Genomic DNA, 24617 nt, shown 5'->3' with positions numbered 1-24617 from the left:
GATCTGAACCTGCAGACGTTAGCAATATCAAAAGACAAACAAAGATACTGCCTTACAGTTTCGAGACTATGCTTAAATTGTGGATATACATTAGGAGTACAAAATCCCAGTAGATATACTTTCTGGATTCCTTACTTAAATTGTGTGACTTTCTGAGATACGTGCCTGTTGTAATGTGTTGCCTCTAAGCAACGCCTTTAATTAAGTTACCCCAGCTGAGCAATTGGTCTTCAATTATAAAACAAAGGAAACAACGTACGAACGTGGCAAGACAATTGTCAGTCTTCACCTTCCTTTCACACTGTCCATCCCGATCTCAATCTATCTCTGTCCTTAAATCTTACAACTCCACCACACTCAACATATAACAGAACTCTAATGCCAACTTCATTTCATCAATCATTGTAATAAAAGAGAGAGAGAGAGAGATGTCGAAAGGAGGTCTACCGTATTCAATTAAAGATGTTGATTACGACAACGCCAAATTCCGTCCCCGATCATTCTTCAAGGTCTGCCACCTCATCAGACAAATTTCTTCTTATTAATTGTTTCTAATTCAATCCCCTTATTATTATTATTATTTTGTTTATCCAGGTGATGACTCATTTGTTGTTGAAGACTAGTATCAGAAACGACTGTTTTAAATGTAGTACAGGAAAATTGTTAGCATTATTAATGATTGGTGGTTTAGCATATCTAATGTTGACACACACAAGTACACTTCCTTCTGATAAAGCAACAATCTATGGTGGTGGTGTCCAAGGATTTCGAAAATTCTTTAGAAAACCGCCACGCCTTCCTCCGAGGTTATCTCCTGATGAAACAGTTAGTAATCAAAATAGTTCTAGTCTTGATAGAGAAAAATATAAGTTAAAATGGACAGATAGGCAACATAAGGTGAAACAAGCATTTATTCATGCGTGGTCTGGTTATAAGAAATATGCAATGGGTTATGACGAGCTTATGCCGTTGAGTCAGAGGGGAACTGATGGTTTAGGTGGTTTAGGTGCTACGGTTGTGGATGCTCTTGATACGGCGATTATAATGGGTGTTGATGATGTTGTTTTGGACGCAGGGACGTGGATTGAAAAGCACTTGTTAGAAAGAATTACTGTGAAAGGTCAAGTTAATTTATTTGAAACTAGTATACGTGTTTTGGGTGGTCTTCTTAGTGCTTATCATTTAAGTGGAGGGGAGCATGGGGTGGATGGTGTTAAAGTTCATGGTCCTAAACCAAGTGTCTATCTGGATATTGCAAAGAACTTGGCGGATCGTCTTTTGTCTGCCTTTACTGCTAGTCCTACTTCTATTCCGTTCAGTGATGTTGTTCTTCGCGATAGTTCAGGACATCCTGCACCTGACGGATTGAGCAGTACTGCTGAGGTTTCTTCTGTACAGCTTGAGTTCAACTATCTCAGTAGTGTATCAAATGATTCGAAGTATGGTGTGGAAGCCATGAAGGTTTTCGAACATATAAGAAGTCTTCCTAAAGTTGAAGGATTGGTGCCTATATACATCAAGTATGAGACCTTCTATCTCAAACTACTTATGCTTCCAGTTTTCTGTCATTTAATATAGTATGCTTACACACAAAAGATCCGTCATAAAGTTTTCTAATAGGCATCAACCTGGCATTTGGAAATTACATTGCATGCTTTACATGATCATCCAGCCTCTTTAACACAACTTCCAAATATTGTTTACATTCGTAAGCATTTGAGTATATCAAATTGAAAGGAAATCTTATGTGTTGCTGATGATGTTGAATCTTCAGATCATGAACCTAATTGATGACACGGAAGTGACCTACTTAATTCTTTTCTCGTTTCATCGTGAAATTTTCCAACAATTGTGTCTTCGTGATATACTAACTTCGGCTAATTCTGCTTGATTACTTTAGCGTAAGACGTATATCCTGAATTTATGAACATAGTTAAGATAAATGACATTTCAGCTTCGATAATGTTTTTTAATTATGTTTTTGGCCATGGATGAGAGAAGTTGAAATATACGAAGAGTTACCCTAATGCCAGACTATATCTCCAAGAGTGAAAAGCATTTACAGCACTTTACTTAATTATATTGATGTAATTGAAATGATATATATATTTTTGTTATTCTTAGTTGCTAATTGTATGATGATTGCTCTATCTGTGCTTTTCGGTCTTACTTTACATTGTCTTGCTACATGCTCTGCTATTAGTGTTATGGAAAAATAATTACAAAGGGAAAGTAAACTTTTATTTTTTTGTGGGAGTAGTCCTCAATCTGGTGAGTTCAGTGGACAAAACATTCGACTTGGATCACGCGGTGACAGCTACTATGAGTACTTACTGAAAGTTTGGCTTCAGCGAGGAAGAAGTCAAGATAGTGATTTTCATTACCTGCGTGAGATGTATGAAGAAGCAATGAAGGGTGTTAGGAACCTACTTGTGAGAAAATCTGTTCCAAATGGATTGGTTTTTATTGGAGAGCTGCCTTATGGATCTGAAAGTACTTTAAGTCCCAAAATGGATCACCTGGTATGTGATACTTTTTAGTTTATAGATTTTCTTGTAACCGGTAAAGTACTTAGCTCTGCCTTAGTCAATTGATATGCTTATGGAAGATTTCGTAACCCATATATAATGAAAATGTTGGACACTTGGACATGTGCAGGGTTCGTAGATCACACATATATTCAAGTTGGTGTTAGTACGCATGATTTGATAAAAAGAAGAAGAAGAAGAAAGATTTCAATATAGATATAATCATATAACTACATCAAATTGTTAAGTACAAATGTACAATGTTACAATAACATGAAGTTGAGGTGTAATGACATGCTGCCATCAAGAATGCATTTTTTTTTCTCAACAGTAATGTAATGTAAGAAGCACATATTCGAGCAATGAGTTTAGCTGCATCTTCTTAAGAATTCACTTGCATGGTTTATTTTGCCTTAGGTAAGCATTATCAGTAGTAATCTGTTGATTGAGAATTGGTCTAGATGTGTCCCCTGACATAAATAATGTCATATGCAGGTGTGTTTCCTGCCGGGGACTCTTGCTTTAGGTGCAACTAAAGGAATTACAAAGAAACAGGCAATGAAAGACAATTTGTTATCCTTTGAAGATTTGGAGAATTTGAAACTAGCTGAAGATCTTACAAAGACATGCTTTGAGATGTATTCAGTCACTTCCACAGGCCTTGCTCCAGAAATTGCTTACTTCAAAGTAGAGGTGAGAAAGTTGGTACACATAATTTGGTTTATAATGGTCTTGATACTTACAGACTTAAGAAAGTGATGGAGAGGTCCATGACATTTGAAACAGGTGGTACAAAATTCTCTGTTAAACCACAATCAACCTCGTCCAATCATACATTATTTCTCTATTGGCATTTGAATTGGCATCCATATCTGTTCCATCAGATTGATAATATCATCGATGTGGATCATCCTGTCATTAGGGTTTTCATGATTCCCAATTGGTATATCATTCTTAAGAATTTATGGTTGCCAGCAGCATATCTATTTACTGCAATGCAGTTGCCTGAAGTAAAAGTAGCATGCGGTAACCAGTACTAATTATCAATTTAATTACTGCAACAGTCAATGGGTTAAGGCACTTAACTGGCTTATTTCCAATTTTAATTTTCAATATCAAGTTTACAGTCAGATCTCCCTGCGTCCTATAATTAGGGAATTGACTTTTCCTTTATTTTTAAACAGGGGTTTTCTGAAGAAGGCCTTGATGGTGGGAACAAAAGTTCTTATTATGTCAATGATATAATTATCAAGCCTGCTGACCGTCACAATCTTTTGCCCTGAAACAGTGGAATCATTGTTTGTCTTGTACCGCATCACAGAAGACCCAAAGTATGGTCTATATGTTTTCAAGTCATAATATGTTTGTTATATTTCAAATTCTGTAAACTAAAGAACTCTCTTCTTCTGCAGATATCGTGAATGGGGTTGGAAGATATTTGAGGCATTTGAAAAATATACAAAGGTTGATTCTGGGGGTTTTACTTCCCTGAATGACGTCACCAAACTCCCCCCTGAAAGAAGAGACAAGATGGAGACCTTCTTCTTGGGAGAGACATTGAAGTATATATATTTGCTGTTTAGTGAGAGCACTGTCCTTCCATTGGATAAGTTTGTTTTCAATACCGAAGCACACCCCTTCCACTCCATTGAACTATTAAAGAGAAGTCGATATTTATGCAATTGGGTTGGTGGAATTTGAATCACTTTGGTTTCTTTGGGCTTAACAAATTGATTACATGTCTGTGTTGTGATCAATGTCAGAAGTGGCGGAATGAGCGAGTATGAAGAAGGCATGTTATTGCTCGACTGGCTGTTCTCTTCATAAGCTCACAAGATTTTTTTTATTTTTTTTTTTTTTTTTTTTTTTTTTTTTTTTTTTTTTTGCAGAGCATCAGTGATTTTATATATCCCTTCAGCATGGGACACTCTGATCTCTTCAGAAACAAACAAACGCTCTGGACATCTATACTATTGGATTGCCAGCCCACTGCTATATTGAATGATGTCTCCATAAATTGGTGACTTTGGATCACTACCATAGTGTTTTTTTTTCCCGATATCATTATAGTGCAACAAAATGTAACTGAAGGCCCCTGCAGGGACACATGAATTCTTATATTACTTAAAGTCCTACACCAAATTTTGCAGCCTGGATTCTGTATCTATTTTATTTATATAACAAGATCTTGAAAGTTGTCTTTGTAAATTGGCGTTTGCAATGGTTAAACATGTTAAGGGCAGCTAAATGGAACAGTAGATACCTTATTCTTTATATTATTAATATTATTTTCAGGATTCCTTTGAAGCTACATTGATGATGCATGACTACATTGTACATTTGTAGCGTTCAAATAGTGGTTATATCAGCTCCTCTTATCCATGTGATTATTCAATCACTTTGGAGGAGAATGAAATAGCACTAACGGAACTGCTGGCTTTGCAGACCATGCTTGAAATCTGACATCGTGTACATATAATCTCATTGAGGATGTACTGCATCATAACTACTCTTGTATTTTGCACTCTACATTATAACCTTCCAAGATGTGTTTTCTATCACTGCTAATTGCAGTTGATTATTGAAGGAGAAACAGATGGTCTCCGTCGCGGATTACACTTATATCATCTATTTCTGCACTCTCTATGTTGATGACTTTTGTAGGATGGTAGCCTTCAAATTTGTGACCTGCACTTTGACAAGGTACAAGTATGATATCCAAAATGCATGAACAAATGTCATCATAATTTACGGATTTATCTAGGGATGCGTAGGCTTATTTCTTCTCCCCTTTTGTGTTTACTTTAGTTAGTTTAAGCTTAAAGGTTTAATTTATTGCATTTTGATTTTCAGATGTATAATAATTATTTTGGTGATAATAAATGACTTACCGGCGATTCTAAGTAGCTCTTCCAAAGAATCAGGTAGAAGTATTAACTTCCCAAGCTGATTTTCTTTTTGTAAGTTCTTGTGTATTGTGACTCTCCTTTTGGCCAAGCTCATAACTTGGCTAGCACTGCTACTGCTACTGCTACTGCTTCCAGAATGGGATTCTGTTGCTACCTGGAAGCAATGGGAGTACTTAGATTCACCTTTTTCTGGCTCAATAGGTTCTGGTTTTCTATCCTCCAAATTTCTGTTTCCGCCTTCATAATATTGTAAGAGATCATAGATGCTTTTCTGATCTAGTAACTTCGCCAAAGTTTTTGGTGTCCACCCTCTTGCATCTGCTTTATTCACATTTGCTCCTTGTTCGAGAAGAAGCTTAATCATTTCTACATGCCCCTTGCGGACAGCAACATGAAGAGCAGTTTGCCCGTATTTGTCTGGCAAATTAATGTCAGCTCCACCTTTGATAAGTTCATAGATATGGTCTGTTTCTTCCTTTTCTGCAGAGTCATGCATGGAAATGTATATGTCTCTACCTTTGTGAATTGATGGATCTTCTTGTGGATTATATACTTTATGTCCTTGAGTACATATACCCCGTAGAGGTCCTTCATCTAACCATTCTTTAATGAGAAATCCCAAATATGCGTCTGCATCTCCAAAACCCACACTTCCAGGGTCTTTCAATTTCTGCAGAAATGCCATTTTCTTTTATAATTTTCAAAGAAAGAGAAATAAAGTGGAATGCTATTAAGCCTAAATATGCATGATAGAAGGATGCATGTCTACTGAGTATGTACCTGAACCAGGTTGTTCATCATAATGTTTCCATCTTCCATATTTGTCTGGACAATGTTAATCAGGGAGTTTCTATTCAGTCGTAGGATTTGGGAAAGCTCTGCAGTCCGAGCATTAAACGGCTGTGGTCGGCAACATAAAACTCCTATTTCCCCAAATGCTTCTCCTGCAGTTACCTTTCTGTGAACCTGTGAAGTTCATATTCAGGTATTGTTATTATTACTTACTAAGTTACTAGGCATTTCCATAATTGCATTGGTCTGTCTAAGTGAACATATATTAACAAAGGAGGTCCATACTTTCCCATGCCCAGGTGTAGATGCTGTCAAATCCTGCAAGTACAACCGTTTACGGATCAAATTCAACTGATTTATATTGGCAGTGTATTGATCTGCATAAGCTCTATATCAAAATGAATTATAAAACTGAATAATTATCACTGACCACAGCTCCTGAAACCAATATATAAAGATCTGTCGGGGCCTCATTTTGAAGGATCACATCTTCCTTTGGTGGGAAGTACTCGGCCTCCATTTCTGAAACCTTTTCATGCAAAAAGTATGACTTAAATATCCGCTGTAATTCAAACTACAAAGAGAAAATTACTGTGCAACTGGTGCTATGGTCATTTGCTCCACCAACCATGTGTATAGAATCATAAAAGTTCAAATCAGACTTTATCCAAAAAAAAAGAAGGAAAAACGAACAAACAAACAAATAAACACAAATAGAAAAAAAAAAAAAAAAAGAGAAAAAGACAAGTCGTTCGAAATAGGATGCATGGAGTAATACCAGTTGGAAAAGGAAGTTGTTGGAAACTCCTTGGAAAAGATGGACTTTCTGAACAATGGGAAAGAAGAGGTAATGAGCTATGCTTGAGCGAATAGCCTTTGGGAGACCATTCAGGGTTTCTTGCTGTTTCAGTCCTTCTGTTTTGAATTTCAGACATATGTGGGACAACATTTGATCCTGTATGTATGTGGGCAATTGATTTCGTGCTGTAAATTCTGAAGCAGATCGGACAGCATCTCTCTACAATTAAGAAAAACAATTTAAGACCAAAATGAGTAGAACTGGACTCCCTTTCCAATCAAAACATGGAGAAATGAGAGCGAAGTGCATGCTCATATGTCTGTTATTGTTGCCGTTGTTTCTGTGCAGATTAAATGAGAGCGAAGTGCAAGCTTTTCCCAAAGTGATATTACATACAAAATTTCTGGTACGGCTGGTTCCATGCACGACAAGGTTGGTCATGTTCCCGATGAGGTAAGCAGTCAATCCCAAATTAAATAGCATGAAGAAGATATCAAATAACATCTCCCTTGGGTTCTCGGGATGCAAGTCCCCATATCCAGTTGTAGTTAGTGTCGTGATGGACCAGTACATAGCAGTTACATATCTGTCCCAGAGACTTTCTTCTTTGAAGTTTGGTATTACTGCTCCAATCCAAGTTGTTTTGGGATCTGGATATCTGTCTGCAATTAGATAGTTAAAGCATCCAGCACAATGAACTGCAAACAGAGTTACCTGTGAATGGACATGAAAATAAGTTTTCCCGTGATAGATAATATATAGGCTAGATATGAATAGGAGAAAGGAAAATGAGATTAGAGATTTACTGAGATGAGCTTTGTGCACCTAGTCCAAAAATAGTTAAACCGGATATCCTTCTCCAGTCTAAAAGGAAAGTAAATGGGCTAAATGAATATTCTTGTTGTTCCACCAGAACAATTTGCAGTTTCTAGAAACCAAAAGCAGAGATTTGAATTTTGTGATGAACCTTGCGAACAGGGAGCTGACACGGTGAAGGCGCCAAAGTCGGAGCATACCAAGTGCCCTGTAACCAAGACCGCTGTTATGTTCTGTGAAGAGGCGGCTGAGAGTTTGAAATGGTGCTGTTGAGCAGACGTCAAAAATGAACCAGGTAGATATGTACCTGTTGATGGATTTTAGTTACTTGAAACATCATATACATGCAAAACCAATAAGTGAAACATGTAGCCGTCTGAGCTGCATTGCCTTAGGGACTAACTAACCTGGTTGCAATTCTCTTTGGGTCATCAACCAGAAGGTATGATTGGCGGTTGAGATACGCAACAAAAAACATTAGGATGATATCAATGGCAAAGAAGCCGTTGACAATGTTGTCAATAACAAACAATGTGTCTTGCTTGTAGGAAAGAAATGCAAATTCGAATGGGCAAATCCAGGCTGAGTAAATAACCAGAACAATCAGAAACATCTCCCACGCCCTGGAGAAGTAAAAAAAATAAAGTTGAAGTGAGTTGTTTCTTCACAAACTAGTAATTGTAGCAACAAGCTAAGTCCAATATATGGCTAGTAACCTGTAACGAGGATTGAAGGGAGAAATTATGTATTTTCTAAGTCTGGTTGAGTGATTAATCCTGGCTCCAAGTGATGGCAAGAGATCGTCCGCGAGAAACGTTGGGTCATTGTTTCTTGTTGGCAACTCGTCGTTACAGAACTGTTTTACGAAGGATTTTGCACAAGAGAACGACATACTACTGGTTGACGGTAGCAGCTAACTTAACAACTACGGTATGGGAGAGTGTAAAAACCTTTCTGAGGTAAAGGTGTGGAGATTGGGTTATTAATAGAGAAGCTGGTGAAACAACTAGTGGAGGTTTACCTTATGACTTGAATGTGACGGACTACAGAACTAGGACAATAATAAAGAGACACAAGGTTTAAGTGAGTTTGTTTTAACAGAACAGGTAAAACAAAAACAATAATCAGAAGAAAGAAAAGATTAGTTGGAGATAAAGCGTGGAAGTGGCAAACATGAGGTTCATATGCTATGTAAGTGAGAACATGTGAGGTTTAAGGAAAGTTAGTTGAGGGTGGTGAGGGTGGTGGGTGCTTTATCATCAGCACCTGAACTACAGAGTTATGAACTCTGAAGCTTACTTTAAATGGAAAGACCATGTTGGGTTTCCCTCTCAAATCCTAAATTTAACCAAACAGATAGGTTTATGGCTTATGGATGTCACATGGACCAATCGTAGCTTGGTTTTGAGGAAAAGTACCATGTTACAAGACTAGTTCTCATTTTCCACTCTGTTTTGCTTGTTGATAACAATCAGAACGCATGCAAGGTCTAAAAGTATTTCACGCCATGAGTAATTTTTGCTCCATTTTAAGTTGATAATAGGATATATGCTGAATAGTCTCTCGGGCTAGTGAATCATTGACGCATCTCCATCTCAAACTCAATGCCCACAAGCCCAATTAGTTCTAGTCAGTGACCACACCTCGATCATTTGCCAATTGCAATTCGGGACCACCTTTGAGTATTATTAGCTGATAAGTTCTGCAGTCGAGACAATTGTGTCCTATACTACAGGAAAACTTTCTGCATGCAACTAACAAACAATTAGTTATTTTTTGGTGTTGTTGGGTTTTTTGCTGTCCATGGTCGTCATGGATGATTACTGCATGATTGTTATTTGGTGTTAGGATGAGGGTCTGGCGGCCTCCATTACCATTTCTCTAACTTGCTTTAATAGTTTAATGTGAGCCCCCCGCCACTGAGTTACCTATAAGATACGGAAACAAGTAAATAGGAATAAATACTTCTACTGAAGCCACGGAATATAGTTAGATAAAGTTCCACATAACACAAGAAGTCTGTGTGATCTTATCCCTAATTAATTTCTATCCGTTTATTCTTATTTTCAAAATGACAAACTTCAATTGTATGGTTGTAGTGTTTTTGAAAATTTTAGAATCTGTTGAATTGCTGCAACTAGCAATGTCGTTATTAGTTTTGTAAGTTTTTTTTTTGTTGGGTGAATGGTATATTTGTTTGGTGGAGAAATTCGATTAGAACTCATTTCACATTAAAAGATCATGTTTTGGAGGAGGCATAAGACCTTTCAAGATTGGCCACGCGCTACCACGAACAGTGGCAGATTGCAGTTCATTTCTCTTTGTTCTTGTCAACTCCTCCCTCAACATCTTTCAAAGTAGGGTTAACGAGTATTACCATTCACCCACTAGTTGGGAAATTAGGTTCTCCTCCCAATACACACAAAAGAAACACGGTCAACCCAATTTGATTATTTTTTGTGTGTATTTGGAAGGGTGGAGACCCTAATTTCCTATCTTTAATTAGCCAATGAGTCTGTCAAAGGGAGCAGAATTAGTACAAAATGACTTGTTGGAGACAATGAGCCAATGAGTCTGTCCAGGAAAAATGACGTGACTACATAGGCTAGTACCATTATTGTGGCTCGATCATAGCATATGAAGCACATTGCCTAGTAACGCAATGATGCAATGTCGACTGAAACAAATGGATGATGGATGGATATAAATAGATGAACCTTAAGGACTATGGTTATCTTGGATGAGATTCTGAATTAATTGGATATATAAAGAGAGCAAGAAAAAGAGAAGAAGGTGAAGAGAAGGGCTGTAAGCGAAAATTCTGAAAAACAAAAAATTTCATAATAGAGACTATAGACAACAGATTGGAGAACTTTAATCAATTAATTTAATTTTCACTGTTAAATTGGTGGAGGGGTGATTATATGGCGAGATCATATCATGTTGACAAAAAAATCTAAGGGCACTAACAATCATGTGTCAAATTTCCCAAACCTGAAACCATGGATAGCCACATTATGATCATGATCTATATATCAAATAATGTAATGATGAATACAGTCACATACACACCTAAGAGATCACACCCGATCGATTCTTCCCCCCCCACACACACACTATGTATGGGACTCCACTGTCTCCAGGCGTCTGTTTCTTAGTTGTTCCGCGCTTTGAATTTACTGGGTCTGGAATCCAACGGTGACCAGCATACGTGCACAAAATAATAAGAACGAGAAAACTAGCGCCGACAAGTACAGCAATTACAATCATCACAAAAGAAATTACAAACATAAATTGACTCTGCTCCAGATAACTAATAGTCCATGATGGTTTTAGACTAGGTTGCCTCCTTACGAAAGTGAAAAACTCCGTCAGAAGCCAATGTAGCCCTATACATTACGAGTCCACCCAATTTGTGTCCCTCTTCCTTGGCCATTAAGCTGCCCTTGATGAATGGACCATCCAAATCCCATCTTTGTTTTGTTTCATGGTCATTATGTCCTTGACGACTAAACCATCCCACTCGACAATGTAGAGATCACTGTTCGAATGGAATACCATCTCAATTTGTCGAGGTCCAGAATCATCCGAGTATACTGTGTTGATGATTGAGGAATTTCTATCGTCGAATATATTTATGTGACCAAATCTACTAACTCTCAAGCTATAATTCCCACTCGGATAATCAGTTTGAGACTTGCTAGCAACGAGAGTAGAACCAACTTTAAGTGTTTGCCCTGGAAGAATGGTGTCCGGTCGGATAATCAAAACTTTCCCATATGAGTATATGACATGATTATTGGAATTGTACAGCACAAAGTTACCATTATCGTGGATCATAGCATATGAAGCTGGTTCAGGCAGATTACCTACTAAGGCTACTTCCTTGCTGCCCGAAACTTGAACAAGAGTACCATTTTGAGTGAAAGCAATGGACGATGGATTTGTGAATGGAGGGTCATCACGGTTAGCAACCCATACTAGGGTTCTTTTAGAAGATTTTTCGTTCCAGATCCCAACAACGTATTCAACAATACCGCCATTAATACGCAGCGGGTAGAAGCCAAAAGCAAAGGTACCGGATGGGGAAAGCCAGTAATTCGTCTCACTCGAAATAGATGAACCTATAGTTATATTGGATGGGGATGATCATTTTGCATGAAATGGAGACAATGAGATCAACAAAAAGAAAATACGATGAAGAAAAGTTATATAGAAGTACTTCATATCTACTGCTTCCTCATTCCTGATTCCTGACTGTTTTTTCTTTCCTTGTTATACCCTCAGCAAAGCATATTTTTCTTATGCAGATTTTCTAATAATTGGGAAATTTATGTAGGACAATAGGGTAATTCAACTTTATTTATCCTGAGGGCGGCAACAGACATTAGAGGTTTTTATTTCTCCTGCTTATTATTGTTGCCCGAGTCCCTTTCATTATTAGAAACAAGACTATAAAGCCGTGTTCAATTGTTAAACTGATCATAAGATTCATACATAGACGTAAAGAATACCACTTTGTTGAAATTTCTTGTTATATATACTAATATACGTAGCTTTCCCATTACACTTCTTAATAACTTTCAATTCCAACGTAAACTTCAATTTGTTTGTTAATAAGAAAAATAAAGTACTGGTCCCAGAAAAATAAAGTATTGGTCCCAAATAAACTATGGTGATTTCCACTAACACTTCTGCTAGAAACAGACAATGCTACTCCTACTACTTGGAGTGCCCTTTTTCAAGGGGTCTGGTTGCGTCAACTAATCTTACCACTCTCAAAAGCTTCTCGCCAGTGATCAATGATGGGGTAGCATTGGTCCCAGATGATTTGGTAGATCAGGGCATCAAACAATGGAAAGACTACATTGTTGGTTACTTCCTTGATAAGAGATTATCATTCTCCTTTGTTAAAGATTTCCTGACAAAAACTTGGAAACTTGAGGCGAATTTTGATATAACATGCAACTGATAAAGAATTATTCTATATAAGTTTTACCTGCAGAGAGGATAGACAAATGGTTCTAGAAGCAGGTCCGATCTTTATTGCTAGAAGGATCTTTGTGCTTAAACCATGGAGTGTGGGTATTGATACTCAAAGACACAAACTTACCACTGTTCCAGTGTGGGTGAAGCTTAATGATGTTCCAAAAGAAATGTAGACACTTGATGGGTTATCATATATATGTTGCAAGCTTAGTAGGAGGTCCTATGTTCATGGATGATGCAACTGCTAAAAGGAAGAGACTGTCGTTTGCAAGGGTTTGTGTGGAGATCCCAGTGAACCACAAGCATGAACCAACAGTGAGGTTCAAAGTGAAGGAGAGGGAGGTAGCTGTTGGTGTGGAATATACATGGAAGCCTTCATCATGCGAGAAATCCAACAAGTTTGGGCATTCTATAACCAGATGTGGTGTTAGAACTGTCATCGCACATATGGAATGTTCGACGAGAGGGGTGAAACTAATAGTTCCTCGAACATAGATGCTAATGATGGTGAGAATGGGAGTCAGAGGAACAACAACAACTTGGGGGATAACACACAAGATATGATGAGCCAGCAGAAAAACAATGTGGTTCAGAATAATGCATTAGTTCTCTATGTAGGTCAGGAAGTGGATATAGAGACAAATCGTGTGAGTGAGGAAGAAACAGTTTCAACTGCTATAGTGATTCACAATAGTCATGTTCAAACCCCAATCTCTCAGGGTTTGCTTAGAGTGAAGGGTTGGCTCCTCAGCCTCGAACTCCAAAGGACAATGGACCAATTAGATTGAGTGGAGCACAATCTAACATAAGGGTGAACTTTGCTCCCTATTTACAAAGAGCAATTGAGAGTAACTTTCATTTGATCTCACCAGGTGTAGTGGTATGTACACATATGGAAACTGATATTGCACAGGTGCAAGGTGGTGTTATTGGGGACCAAAGAGATCTTGAGGAGAGCATTATGGTTACACCTATTCAGAGTCACCAAGATAGGATTACTTCTCTTCCCCAACTACCCAATAACCGAGAAAGAAATACGTATGAAGGGTTAGTTGCGCTGAAAATGAGGAGGTAGATGATATGGATGACCTATTAGATTATGAGGAAGAAATATTTAATGACCACTTGCCTTAAAATAGGTCAAGGCATGAAACGTCTTCAGAGGATTGGTCAACTGTAAAGCCAAAAAGAAACAAAAGAATCCAAGAGCGTTCTTCTAGAGAAATTGAGTCTACTCTTGCAATGATGAAGAAGGTAAAGTCACTAACCAAAATCAAAAAGAGGTATATTGAGGATTATACGAAAGAGTTTTGGGATGACACTTTGGGACTCACATACGTGTGTTGTGCTTGCGGGTGTTTTTTCTTTGACTATGAGAAAACGCAACTTCATCTTAGGAAAGACCATCCTCAGATAGTAAAGCAATTGAAGGCTAAAAAGTAGGAGATCAAATGAGACGATTCCTATGAATACTTGCTAGTGGTATGTGTAATGATTAATCTCATTTGTGTGAGGGCTTCATGCCTACTATAGTATTTGTATGCTCCCTTTGTCTTTGCATGGGGCTTGTGGATTGAAGGCAGATGGTCCCTCAGGCTATGGTTGATGGGGTTGATTGTGGTTTTCTTGCCAGTGTTTGTTCCTTCGGGACTGTACGTGTAGGGAGAAATCCCAAGTGTTTTAGGCTTGATGCCTTATGTTATATGTACCTCCTTCTTAGGAAGGGTATGTAATGTTTCTCTATGTGCAATAAACAGATGGGGGTCTGCTTTAACCCCAACAAACTTTTCAAAAAATAAAAAAAAAAAAAAAAGTATAATGGAAGAGATTAGGGCGGCAAATCTGCGTGCAAATTTGTGGACATACGGCCCTTTATACCTAACAGAGACATCGAACTGTAATTGGTTGGTAAAAATATGGACCCTCTTCAAAGAGGGGGTATCTCAGAGCATGAACGGCTATATATTGTCTTGAAGATACTGTCTTCTTTCCTCACATAACCATAAATAAAGCAGCAGCACTTCTCACCTTACATAGCAAAGACAGTGAATTAGTTGCAATAACCAAAAACAAATGGTCATGGCTTCAGCACACTTCATATATGATACTCTACTCTTTCCTTGTATTAATAGTTTTCCCGGTGATGACATCTTCCTTCCATGCTAAGGCCGCTTCTAACATTCCTAGCGACGAAGAAGCCTACGTGCTTCTCAAATGGAAAAACAGCCTCCAAGGTGGAAACCATTCTCTTCTATCTTTATGGACTCCAGCTCAGGGTCAAGGTCATGCAAATTCTTCTTACCACTAGCGCTGCAGACCTGCAGTAACTGATTTGGAATATCATGCAACAAAGTTGGGATGATTGTTGATATTAACCTATAAAGCATAGGTTTGGTAGGCACCCTTCAACACTTTCCCTACTCATTCCCTCCAAATCTTGTTACTTTGGATCTCAGTAACAATGCATTCTTTGCAACCATTCCCGTGCATATATATTGGCAACCTTTCCCAACTCCAGCACATGATTCTTTTCAACAATTATTTCTCTGGAGAAATACCATCGACGATAGGCCAAATGACAGGGCTCACATTATTCCTAGTTCTGTTCCTAGGGCTCACATCCCGACAGTTGGTTAATTAATTAAGGATTAGGTTACTTAATTCAGAACCTCACCACTCTGTCTGTCGTATATAATAATCTTTCTGGTCGCCACCCTCGAAACATAATAAAACTGAAGCTGACACAGCTTATAATATCTCATAATAAGTTATCTGGTCGTTTGCCAAAACTATGTAATGGTGGAGTACTTCAGAATTTCAGTGCTAACTCCAATAAGTTCATTGGCCTCATTCCAAAGAGCCTGAAAAACTGCCAGACCTTAGTTCGAGTGCTCTCTTTTGTGTTGTTGGCGTTTATCGAAATTTGTTGCGTTATGCATAAGAAAAAAAGAGTATCCAGCCAAAAGATAGGAGAGACGTGTGAAGATTTATTTCACATCTGGAATTATGATGGAAGAATTATATACGAGGACATCATCGAAGCAACAGAGGGTTCAAAGAGCAGCATTGCATTGGAGGGGGAGGATATGGAAATGTTTACAAAGCAGTGTTGTCAACAGGACAAGTAGTGGCTGTGAAGAAATTTCACCCAATCCAAGATGGCGAGGCGCTCAATCTAAACTCGTTTGCAGCTGAGATACAAGCATTGACGAAATTGAGGCATCGAAACATTGTGAAACCATATGGATTCTGTTCACATGTTCGACACTCGTTTCTGGTATATGAGTATCTGGAGAAGGGGAACTTGGCCAAACTATTGAGAAATGTGGAGGAAGCTACTTGGCTGGATTGGAAGAAGAGGATAAAGATTATTCGAAATGTAGCTGACGCCTTATCCTATATGCATCATGAATGCTCACCAGACACCAGCTTTAATTCATCGAGATATTTCAAGCAACAATATTTTGTTGAATTCCAAATATGGTGCCAGTGTTGCAGACTTCGGCATTGCTAGAGTTCTAAATACAAGTTCATCCAATTGGACTGCAATTGCAGTAACATACGGTTATTTAGACCCCTTGTAAGACTCTCTCTCCTCTTTCTCATGTCCGATTGGTAAACAAGTTTTTCGGTAACGGTCAGATTGAATAATGTATTTCATACACTCTTCTTCTTCTTCATTAACTGATTATTATTAAGGTCGCATATAGCCGTATACAATGAGGTTGGCTGAAAAACGTGATGTGTATAGCTTCGGTGTGATCATGGGAAGCCATCCTGGTGAATACATATCCCTCTTACAACATCATCTTCAGCAAGTGGAGAAATGTATTGCTGATGGATATCTTCAACAAACGTCCCTTACCACCCACTGTAGAGATCTGCAACGAAGTTGCCTTGACTATAAAGCTAGCGTTCGCATGCATAAATGCTAACCCTGAATCTCGGCCCACGATTGGGTTTGTTTCTCAGGAGCTATCAACATGCAGGCTATCTTTAGAAGAACCTTTCCACACTGTAACAGTTGGAGAATTGCTATAATCTTTCAATGTTTCTACGCTGCTTGTTACAATACTACAAAAATGGATGTTATCTTACCTCAACTGAATGTTTGTTTGTTTGTTTTTCAAAAAATAAAAATAAAAAAATTACTACGACACAGTTGTGCAAATAACTTTGCACGGTAAGCAAGATCTTGTATAGCTCAAGATTGGCTTCAATTAGTCGTGCCACTTTTGAGCAGGAAACCGATCAGCTATTCTGTCTCCATCAAATTTGTAGGCAAAGCACTCAATATACCATCCTTCTAGCCAATCTTGCGCATTTCATAGGAGCAATTATATTGAGCTGATCTGTGTTCTTCAAAGCATTTTCAACCTGGAACACAGTTTGGAAAATTGAACCTATCCAAAGGTATGATTTTTGTCAATGGCCCACTATGATTCTATGATCAGCCAATCTTTGAGGAATCTATTTTTCAATAAGTATCTTCCAGATAACAATATAAAAACAAGCCAAGAACGTGGGATAGGACGATAGGTATTGACTGAGAAGTCAATAGCATGGCCAAAAGGATGTGGAAAACGCAATGTGGGGTACAATTCTGGTCCCTCCAAAAACAAAGAAATCTAACTAACCAGAAGGCAGCTTTCTCATTTAACGTGTTAACAAAAGAAACGCGTTCATCACATGGAAGCTTGGACTCTTCCCAACTCACCATCCACACAACAAAAAAATCCAACCCAAAAGATTTGCTGTCCACATAAATTCGGCCAGTACCTGTTCCACCAAAGTCTAAATACAGTTGCTGTCGGCACAGCTCATTGGGATTTTATGGAGTTTAACCTTAAAACGTGGTGCCACACCGCCACCCATGAGTTAACTAACAAACCCATGTTTTGCATAATTTGCTACATCATTACTACAACTTTAAAGTCCATTTTTGAATACATTATAGCAAAACATTTGCCCAATAACAAATACTTATATGTATATTGGTGTCAAGTATCATAGGAAAGCATAGGTTACAATTACAATATTTAGTTTACATATATAGGCTTTGAGCACTTAACTATCCTGCCAACTGGATATAAGGAGACAAGAGCATAGCTATTAATACATAAAAGGGAAAAAGAAAAGAAAGATAAAGAAAAAGATGGAAGGCACCTTAACTGGTAATCTCATAAGCCTTTTTCCTATTTCTCCTTTTTCTTCCTAGGATTTTCAGTACTCAATGGACCCAACAGATGTGATACCATTGCTCATAGTTCTTGAGTCTTGTCTGCCAACATAGTCATCGCAGATGCCACTAGAAAGCCTCTGAACATTGTTTAGAAGCTCAAGGCCTTGTTTACCCATCTGCTGCACTTCTTGTGGTGAAAGTATTTTGATACACCACACACTGTTTACAAACTCCCTGGAAAAATCACACACGCACTTCAATGACTTACAAGAGACATTTTTGAGAATAGAAAAAATAATAACAAAGAAGAATAAATTAACTTTAGCAAACTGAGACTGTTGAACACATTTTGCATTGTTTCAGTGTGCATCCTAAAAAAGACAGGTTTGGACACACTTGCATGACTTATGCATCCGTGCCTAATCAAGTGATAATGTGGCAGCACAGCAAGTACAAAGACTAAAAAGTCTGAGACTAATATCTAAAGCAATCGGGCTCGTGCCCTGTACATACATCCAGTTCCATGCATGGATCCTTAGAGCAAGTCCAATGGGGTGGTTTCAATATAGCTTGCCAACTAGGTGCCACATCAATGTTTTAGCACTTATACAGTTATACCACCCCTGGTATATTTAACGCCGCAAGCCATTCCAATGCAAGATTTAATTTCGAAGTGCTAAAATGATACGGACAACACAATTTCTGCCGTCCATCCATTAGTATGTACACTTAAATGGAAATTTAAGGCACAGAGTCTGTCATTCGTCCTTCACTTGAATTATAGAAGCTGCTATACAAGCCCTAAAATTTAGAGTTTATCACACCAGCCAAATTTAGGGCTCGTATAGAACCCCGTTGGAAACACTTTTTGTGGTTTGGGGCGCTATATTCGCTTTAGCAAGCCCATATAGCACCGCCATTGGACTTGCTCTTAGGCAATTCGTTGTGTTACCAAATTCTAAAGAAATGCTCTAGGCTTCGCTAGATAGAACTCATATACTTGGGCAGAATTTCAAGTTTCAAGCGATCTTTAGTAACTTGAAGAAAATAAGCAGACATCTCATGTGCAAGAACTTACTGCCACGGATCGTCGCCAAGGAGAAGAACATCGTTCTCCCTGTCAACAAATACAAGCTGCCAGCCTGATCTCAAAGGGTCCTCCAACTGGCCTTCAAGGCCAAACATGCGAGCAAGCTCACTGCGCAGCTCATGGTAGCTGCTGAACCTGGTGATATCCAGGGACCGCCCAAAGGACCCTGTCTTGTGAACCTGTCAATAGGATCAGTAACCAGATTAGTACCAAAGGAATTAGAGATGATAAAAGGCCCTGACATCATGTGAAGGCAGAAGGATCAACATTAGGATAATATTTTTATAGTAAAAGATGCAGTGAACAAACTAATCAGGCTTTATTAGATTATATAGATAGGTCCAATCAGCTTTTTTTTATACAGAGTATATCATATTCTCGCAATCATACTGTGCACAAACACCAAATTTACAGATTACAATAATCTTCTTTCCACTGAGACAAGTTACCAACACAGATGTCTATGTTTATAACCCAAACCAGACACATTATAATGCCATGAAAAAGGAGAAATCTACTAACCTTCACAAAGGTTCTGGTTGGAGGGTTTACTTGACCCACATCGTCTGGGGAGTGCAGAAAACCTGATTCATCTAAACAACTGGAAGTTGTTACAGATTGGTTGAGTGGGAAATCTGGGCCTCCACCACTAAGGAAATTGGAAGCAGCAAATGGCAGAGTTGTTGAATCGGTTTCACTGCCGACTCCTCTAAGGTCTGGCATTCCATTTTGCATTAGGAGGGACGAGGAATCTATATTCACCCCAAACAGAAGATGGTTCTGAGGATCCGTACTAACATCTTGATCAACTGAACATTCTCTACCAGGAAAAGGTGGCAAACCGCTAGAATGCTGAGAGCCATTAGTTTGAGGCGGACCTAGCTGTTCAAGCTGGGGTAAAACACATGGCGCTCCAGAAGGGAGCAGAGATTCGACTCCCGTTCGCTTTGGTAACCATGCTGCAGAAGGGACTACGGAGTTGTTTCTTTGCAAATTAAGCAGGTGAGATGTTTCTTCCTGAGAAAATGAGCCCAAAAGACTGTGTAAAGGGGAAACAGAAGGAGTGTTCACAAGGTTTCCATTTGAATCTGAAAATTTTTGAGGCTGGCGTAGTGAAGACATAGGCTGCAGAGATGGTGACTGGGATTGAGATTGAGACTGCGTGGCGGAAGCAAGTGGAGACAGGGGACGCACAGCATTTGGGTTTGCTTGTTGACTTGAAAACTGTTGAGGCTGCTCGTGCTCTTGCTGCTGTTGCTGCCGATCATAGTGGTTCTGGTGCTGCAACTGCTGCTGAAGAAGTTGAGACTGAGCCTGGGTAAGGATTTGGTTTCCTTGAATGCATTGCAGAAAGGCTTGTTGAGATTGACCCTGTGGCAACATCTGCCTCTGCACCAAAGCAGACAGGTTCTGGACACTTTGAGGAGGGGACAAGTTAGGGACATCCTGGGTTTGCTGAAATTGCAGGGAAGTTGGTGCCTGCTTAGAACCATCTACCGTTCTCATTTCCTGAAGTGCCGCAGCAGCCATTGCTTGGTACATGTCAGGTTGCAGACCAAGAAGGGAAGCATCAAACCTTGGCTGAATCCAAGGTGCAGCTCCGATACCCTGGAAATTCATTCCCCTGTCTCCGCTATCTCCTCGGAGCCACATGAGTGGAGAATTAATGCCTAGGTCATCATTGTTGCCGACTGCAAAGCAGACGTGGAACTATATTAAGATACCTCTATTTAGTTTTTCCTTCAAGAAAGAATCACAAAAAGAAATATGGGCACTGGAAATCAGAAAGAAGTCCAAGAAACTTCGGATACCAGCCAATGTTCTGATTAGCAAGATTACCATGAAAAGAGGGCACTCCTGGCGGCCATGGTCGCTTAAGTCTAAGAGGAAACGGGATGGATACATTGGGAATGTTGTTAACGGTTCAATTTCCCAGAGTGATACTCTAGGCTGCCTCTCGCCTGCAGTGGACTCATCCCAACCTACCTGCATTAAAATTTTGAGGTGAAGTTTATCAAAATCTGATTCTGACTTTTCCCGGTAGTGAAGTAAATAAACATGACATGTAACATCATAATGATTAACTGTGACACCATTTTATGTTATAACGGACCTTCACCGAGCGCCAATGGGAATTTGCCCAACGAGAAGGATCCAAGTCACTTATGCCAGTAATTGTCCCCATGTATCTGGACAGAAGAATGATTAAATTAACAGAAAGAGTTGGGAAAGGAAACTCAGTGCCCAGGTAGAGCCTATTCGACTGTAACTGTCATGTTAAGGACTTATTGAATTTAAAGTAACACAAAAGCAATAAATAAATAAATTGGTTTTTTTCTCTTTATTTGGGATAAGAAAGAAATTAAATCAAAGACAATTCAAGTTCAGATAAGGTATTCAATGCATGTTTGTGCATATGGAGCAAAAGGTGGGACTTTGGAACCAACCACTCAACTCTAATACTAAGGGGATATGTTTGCATGATATGAACAGCTGTGCAACATCATCTACACCTACCGATTTAGCACATACATGAGTTCAGCACCCCTAGAGCTCACTAGGTGCTCCTTCAATTGCCAAATCAAACAAGAAATCCCTACAATTATAAATGTCTAAACAGCTTTCTACCCTATTTGCATCACTTTTCTTCTGAGCATATTAAAAAAGCAAATATCAAAAAGTTATATCATCGGATTAGAATCAACAAAATGGTATATTAATATCTCAAGCACGACATAATTTTCTAGCAATCACATTAATTTACAAGGTGAGAGACCTACCGACGAACACTTGACTCTTCTGTCTCAAATAGCATACGGAAGCGCATGCCAACAGATACGCGGGTGTGATAAACAGCTTTCACATACTTTGTCAGAGGTATGACGAACTCTGATGGACTAGCCCTGCAAACAAAGATGGTAATGAGAAAACAAACATAAGGAAGATAAATATAATCTCTTATTTAATTAGAAATTAGATTTTAAGTAGAAGAACAGGAACCTAAGAAATCAATTTGGTACAACTAAACTTTGAAAATTCTTCCAACGGAGCACAAAATACCTTGGGTTATAAAATATAGTGAAACGACTATTTGTTGCAGCTGCATGAGCCGCTGCTGCAAGGAGCCCTATGTGCATGCTGTCACTTGAAAGAACTGATGATGGCATCACGGTTTGAGGGCGATTAGCACGCCGGATCCCTAGAAGTAACTGATTTTTTTCATTCCTGATAATTATGAACACGCTCGATTATAACAGTTCTTTCAAAAAGTCTTGATTTCTATGGAAGGAAGGGTCTTGGACATTTCTTCCATAGAAATGCACACAGTCCAAGGTCTCACTCTTAACTTGTGCAAACGTTATAAGCATTACTATACAAGGCAAAGGACATACCAGATAAAAAGAACTGAGTCACCAGCAACAAGCCTTTTTGCACTTACAAAAACACTCCACCCCGTGGTAAGAAGATGCCTTTTAGGTTGACCTGCATTACAAAGGGACGCAAAAAAAATGAAGCCCAGCTTTTCTGTCATTATTTATTGTTCACACTTTTAGGACACATCTTTGCCCATTTAATTTAAATTTTATTCTAGATACAATCCAAAATGTGTCTGTGAACATCATCTCAGTTTAGCTTCAGTATGTAGGATGTGCCATACTGTATAAATGTATAATAATATCACTAAGTTACTAACAGCTATCTTTACTCCCTCAACAATATCTAACCCAGTTTTCAGTATTCATATTACAAGCACATCCATTTGGATTCTTAGGGAAATGGAGGGAAGAAAAAGACATACCCCGAAATATATGCCGGAATTTCCATTCATTATCATGAAGATCCCTGGCAATCAACTCTTGAGCAGGAGGTTGCTGAGAAAAGTCCTGAAGAAGCAACCACAAAAAGTTAGACTGATAATCCAGTGGATACCACGGTAAAGTAATTCACAATTCAGGAATTTCGAGCGTGAGCCTGATATTAAAGAGTAACATACCAACGGAGGAAAGACTTTCTCAGCTGCCCGTCGAGGAACAGAGAATCCACCATGTGTACTAGTATCACTTGCAGTCAATGTTTTACAGAAATAATTGGTTGGTTGCTTGCTGGGGGAACCTAAATCAGCAGGTAAGAATGAATCCTTTTGCTCTTGCTACAATAAAGATAAAGACCGTGTTAAAAAAGGGGCCAAAATTTACACAACCAACAAGGAAAATGTCACAACAAGGCAAATACCGGACTCAGTGGTTGTAACGTCATTTGGGCATATACTTCATCAGTTTCCACATCTGCCTGAAATTTTACACATTATGAGACTTAACACAGCAGGCACAAACAATAACTGACATAATGTGGAATCGTGAATAGAGAAGGAAAAAAAAAAACTTACATGCATGGTTATATTGTGAAGAAGGCAAATGAGTTGGGGAGGTAAGCTTGGATAATTGGGAAAATGAGCATCAACCTCTTTATTAGTTGAAGCAGCTACTTGCTCACTGTGACCTTGGGGGAAGTAAACGACCCGACTTCCAAGGGCAGGTAAAGAAACGAGAGGGCCAGCACAAGCGTGCCACAGCTCAGAATTCAAACATCTCCTCTCCCCTACAAATTTAACACCAAAATTTTAACTAACAATACTGCAAACTAAAATCATCCTAGCTCAAATTCAAGTTAAATAATGCCCTCTTTTCGCATTCATCCTATAAACTAAAATCGAACACCAAAATAGTAATCGAAAGCAACGTAATGGCGAAAACAACATAAAAAAAAAAAAAAAAAGCTGAATAAATGACTAACCTTCAGAGTTCTGATTGCTGAAACCAGCTGAAGCCAGCCTCATTTTGTCCACAGATACAAATGAAAACACAAACCCAATAACAAACAACACAAGCTTTTTTTGCTTCCACCTCTAAATTTCAACAACTCCAACAAGAAGAAACCCCAATAAAGTTTCAAACTTTCTCTATCTTAATTCTTGTAGCTCAAAATGCACACCACCACTACCAACACCAACAGTTAAACTAAAAACCACCCATCACCCAAAACCAGTGGAGCTAAATGAACTAACCATAGTAGTCCTCATCTCTTTTCTGATCCAATTTATCTCCAAAGCTTTAGTCTTTTCAACAATTTACCAACCCCACCACTTTCACATTCCCTTAATACCAGCTTATTTTTAAGCTTCAAATAAAAACACCCACCCCAAGACTCTAATAAGCTACTTGTTTTTTAAGCTCAAATAAGTTAGATCTCAGCTAATAATAGTAAGTTAACAAAAGATCTTGCTAAACAAACAAGGGTACTCCTTCTGACCACACACACCCAAATAATACTTCAATAAATTTGATTTGATTGAATGTAAGGCAGTTCAAAGTTGCAGTTCCAGATGAGTTTGAGTTGAATGATAGTTTAGCAAAAGAGAAGCATTCAATTTTCTCTTTATTAAAAAAAAAAAAAAAAATGTGTATATATGTGTATGTATATTAAGTAGTGTGTGGGCAGTATGGCTAGCACC

General features: G+C 38.6%; 4 protein-coding genes and 1 long non-coding RNA gene across 5 annotated transcripts; 2 read left to right on the top strand and 3 right to left on the bottom strand.

The window, feature by feature from the left end:
• The first annotated feature begins 12 nt into the window (after positions 1-12).
• On the top strand, positions 13-4822 carry LOC147519209 (mannosyl-oligosaccharide 1,2-alpha-mannosidase MNS3-like). The gene is given in 7 exon segments (XM_086590882.1): positions 13-509; positions 595-1520; positions 2261-2522; positions 3024-3221; positions 3713-3804; positions 3806-3859; positions 3941-4822. Coding segments are annotated over 7 exon segments (1902 nt in total). The 5' UTR covers positions 13-428; the 3' UTR covers positions 4230-4822.
• LOC147519207 (potassium channel KAT3-like) lies at positions 4777-12395 on the bottom strand. The gene is made up of 11 exons (XM_086590881.1): positions 8561-12395; positions 8252-8467; positions 7996-8151; positions 7835-7892; positions 7425-7742; positions 7008-7247; positions 6660-6758; positions 6515-6547; positions 6218-6403; positions 5420-6107; positions 4777-5216 (listed from the first exon to the last, which is right to left on the bottom strand). The coding sequence occupies exons 1-11, from the start codon at positions 8734-8736 to the stop codon at positions 5107-5109; spliced, it is 2280 nt and encodes a 759-aa protein (XP_086447007.1). The 5' UTR covers positions 8737-12395; the 3' UTR covers positions 4777-5106.
• LOC147519208 (uncharacterized) lies at positions 6772-8140 on the top strand. The gene is made up of 3 exons (XR_015212080.1): positions 6772-7076; positions 7377-7481; positions 8007-8140. It is a non-coding gene; the product is annotated as an uncharacterized LOC147519208 (long non-coding RNA).
• On the bottom strand, positions 11280-12409 carry LOC147519206 (G-type lectin S-receptor-like serine/threonine-protein kinase RLK1). Its single transcript, XM_086594084.1, has 2 exons — positions 12397-12409; positions 11280-11968 (listed from the first exon to the last, which is right to left on the bottom strand). The coding sequence occupies exons 1-2, from the start codon at positions 12407-12409 to the stop codon at positions 11280-11282; spliced, it is 702 nt and encodes a 233-aa protein (XP_086450210.1).
• Positions 12410-17755: 5346 nt separating this feature from the next.
• On the bottom strand, positions 17756-24587 carry LOC147519205 (auxin response factor 6-like). Its single transcript, XM_086590880.1, is given in 14 exon segments — positions 17756-18249; positions 19094-19284; positions 19628-20796; positions 20945-21001; positions 21004-21091; positions 21219-21294; positions 21886-22008; positions 22166-22330; positions 22498-22588; positions 22905-22989; positions 23100-23255; positions 23339-23395; positions 23493-23704; positions 23900-24587. Coding segments are annotated over 14 exon segments (2706 nt in total). The 5' UTR covers positions 23943-24587; the 3' UTR covers positions 17756-18056.
• Positions 24588-24617: the final 30 nt, after the last annotated feature.

The sequence above is a fragment of the Coptis chinensis genome, chromosome 2 (genome assembly GCF_015680905.1).
Source record: "Coptis chinensis isolate HL-2020 chromosome 2, ASM1568090v1, whole genome shotgun sequence".
In the NCBI taxonomy this organism is placed as follows: domain Eukaryota; kingdom Viridiplantae; phylum Streptophyta; class Magnoliopsida; order Ranunculales; family Ranunculaceae; genus Coptis; species Coptis chinensis.
This window is presented reverse-complemented; position numbering and strand designations above follow the sequence as displayed.

Excerpts from the sequence above, each read along its gene's own strand:
- LOC147519207 (XM_086590881.1), bottom strand. The coding sequence starts at position 8,736 with ATGTCGTTCTCTTGTGCAAAATCCTTCGTAAAACAGTTCTGTAACGAC. Across the intron at positions 7,743-7,834 it reads GGTGCACAAAGCTCATCTCA|GTAACTCTGTTTGCAGTTCA; the intron begins GTAAATCTCTAA and ends GTCCATTCACAG. Across the intron at positions 6,108-6,217 it reads TGATGAACAACCTGGTTCAG|AAATTGAAAGACCCTGGAAG; the intron begins GTACATACTCAG and ends GCATTTCTGCAG.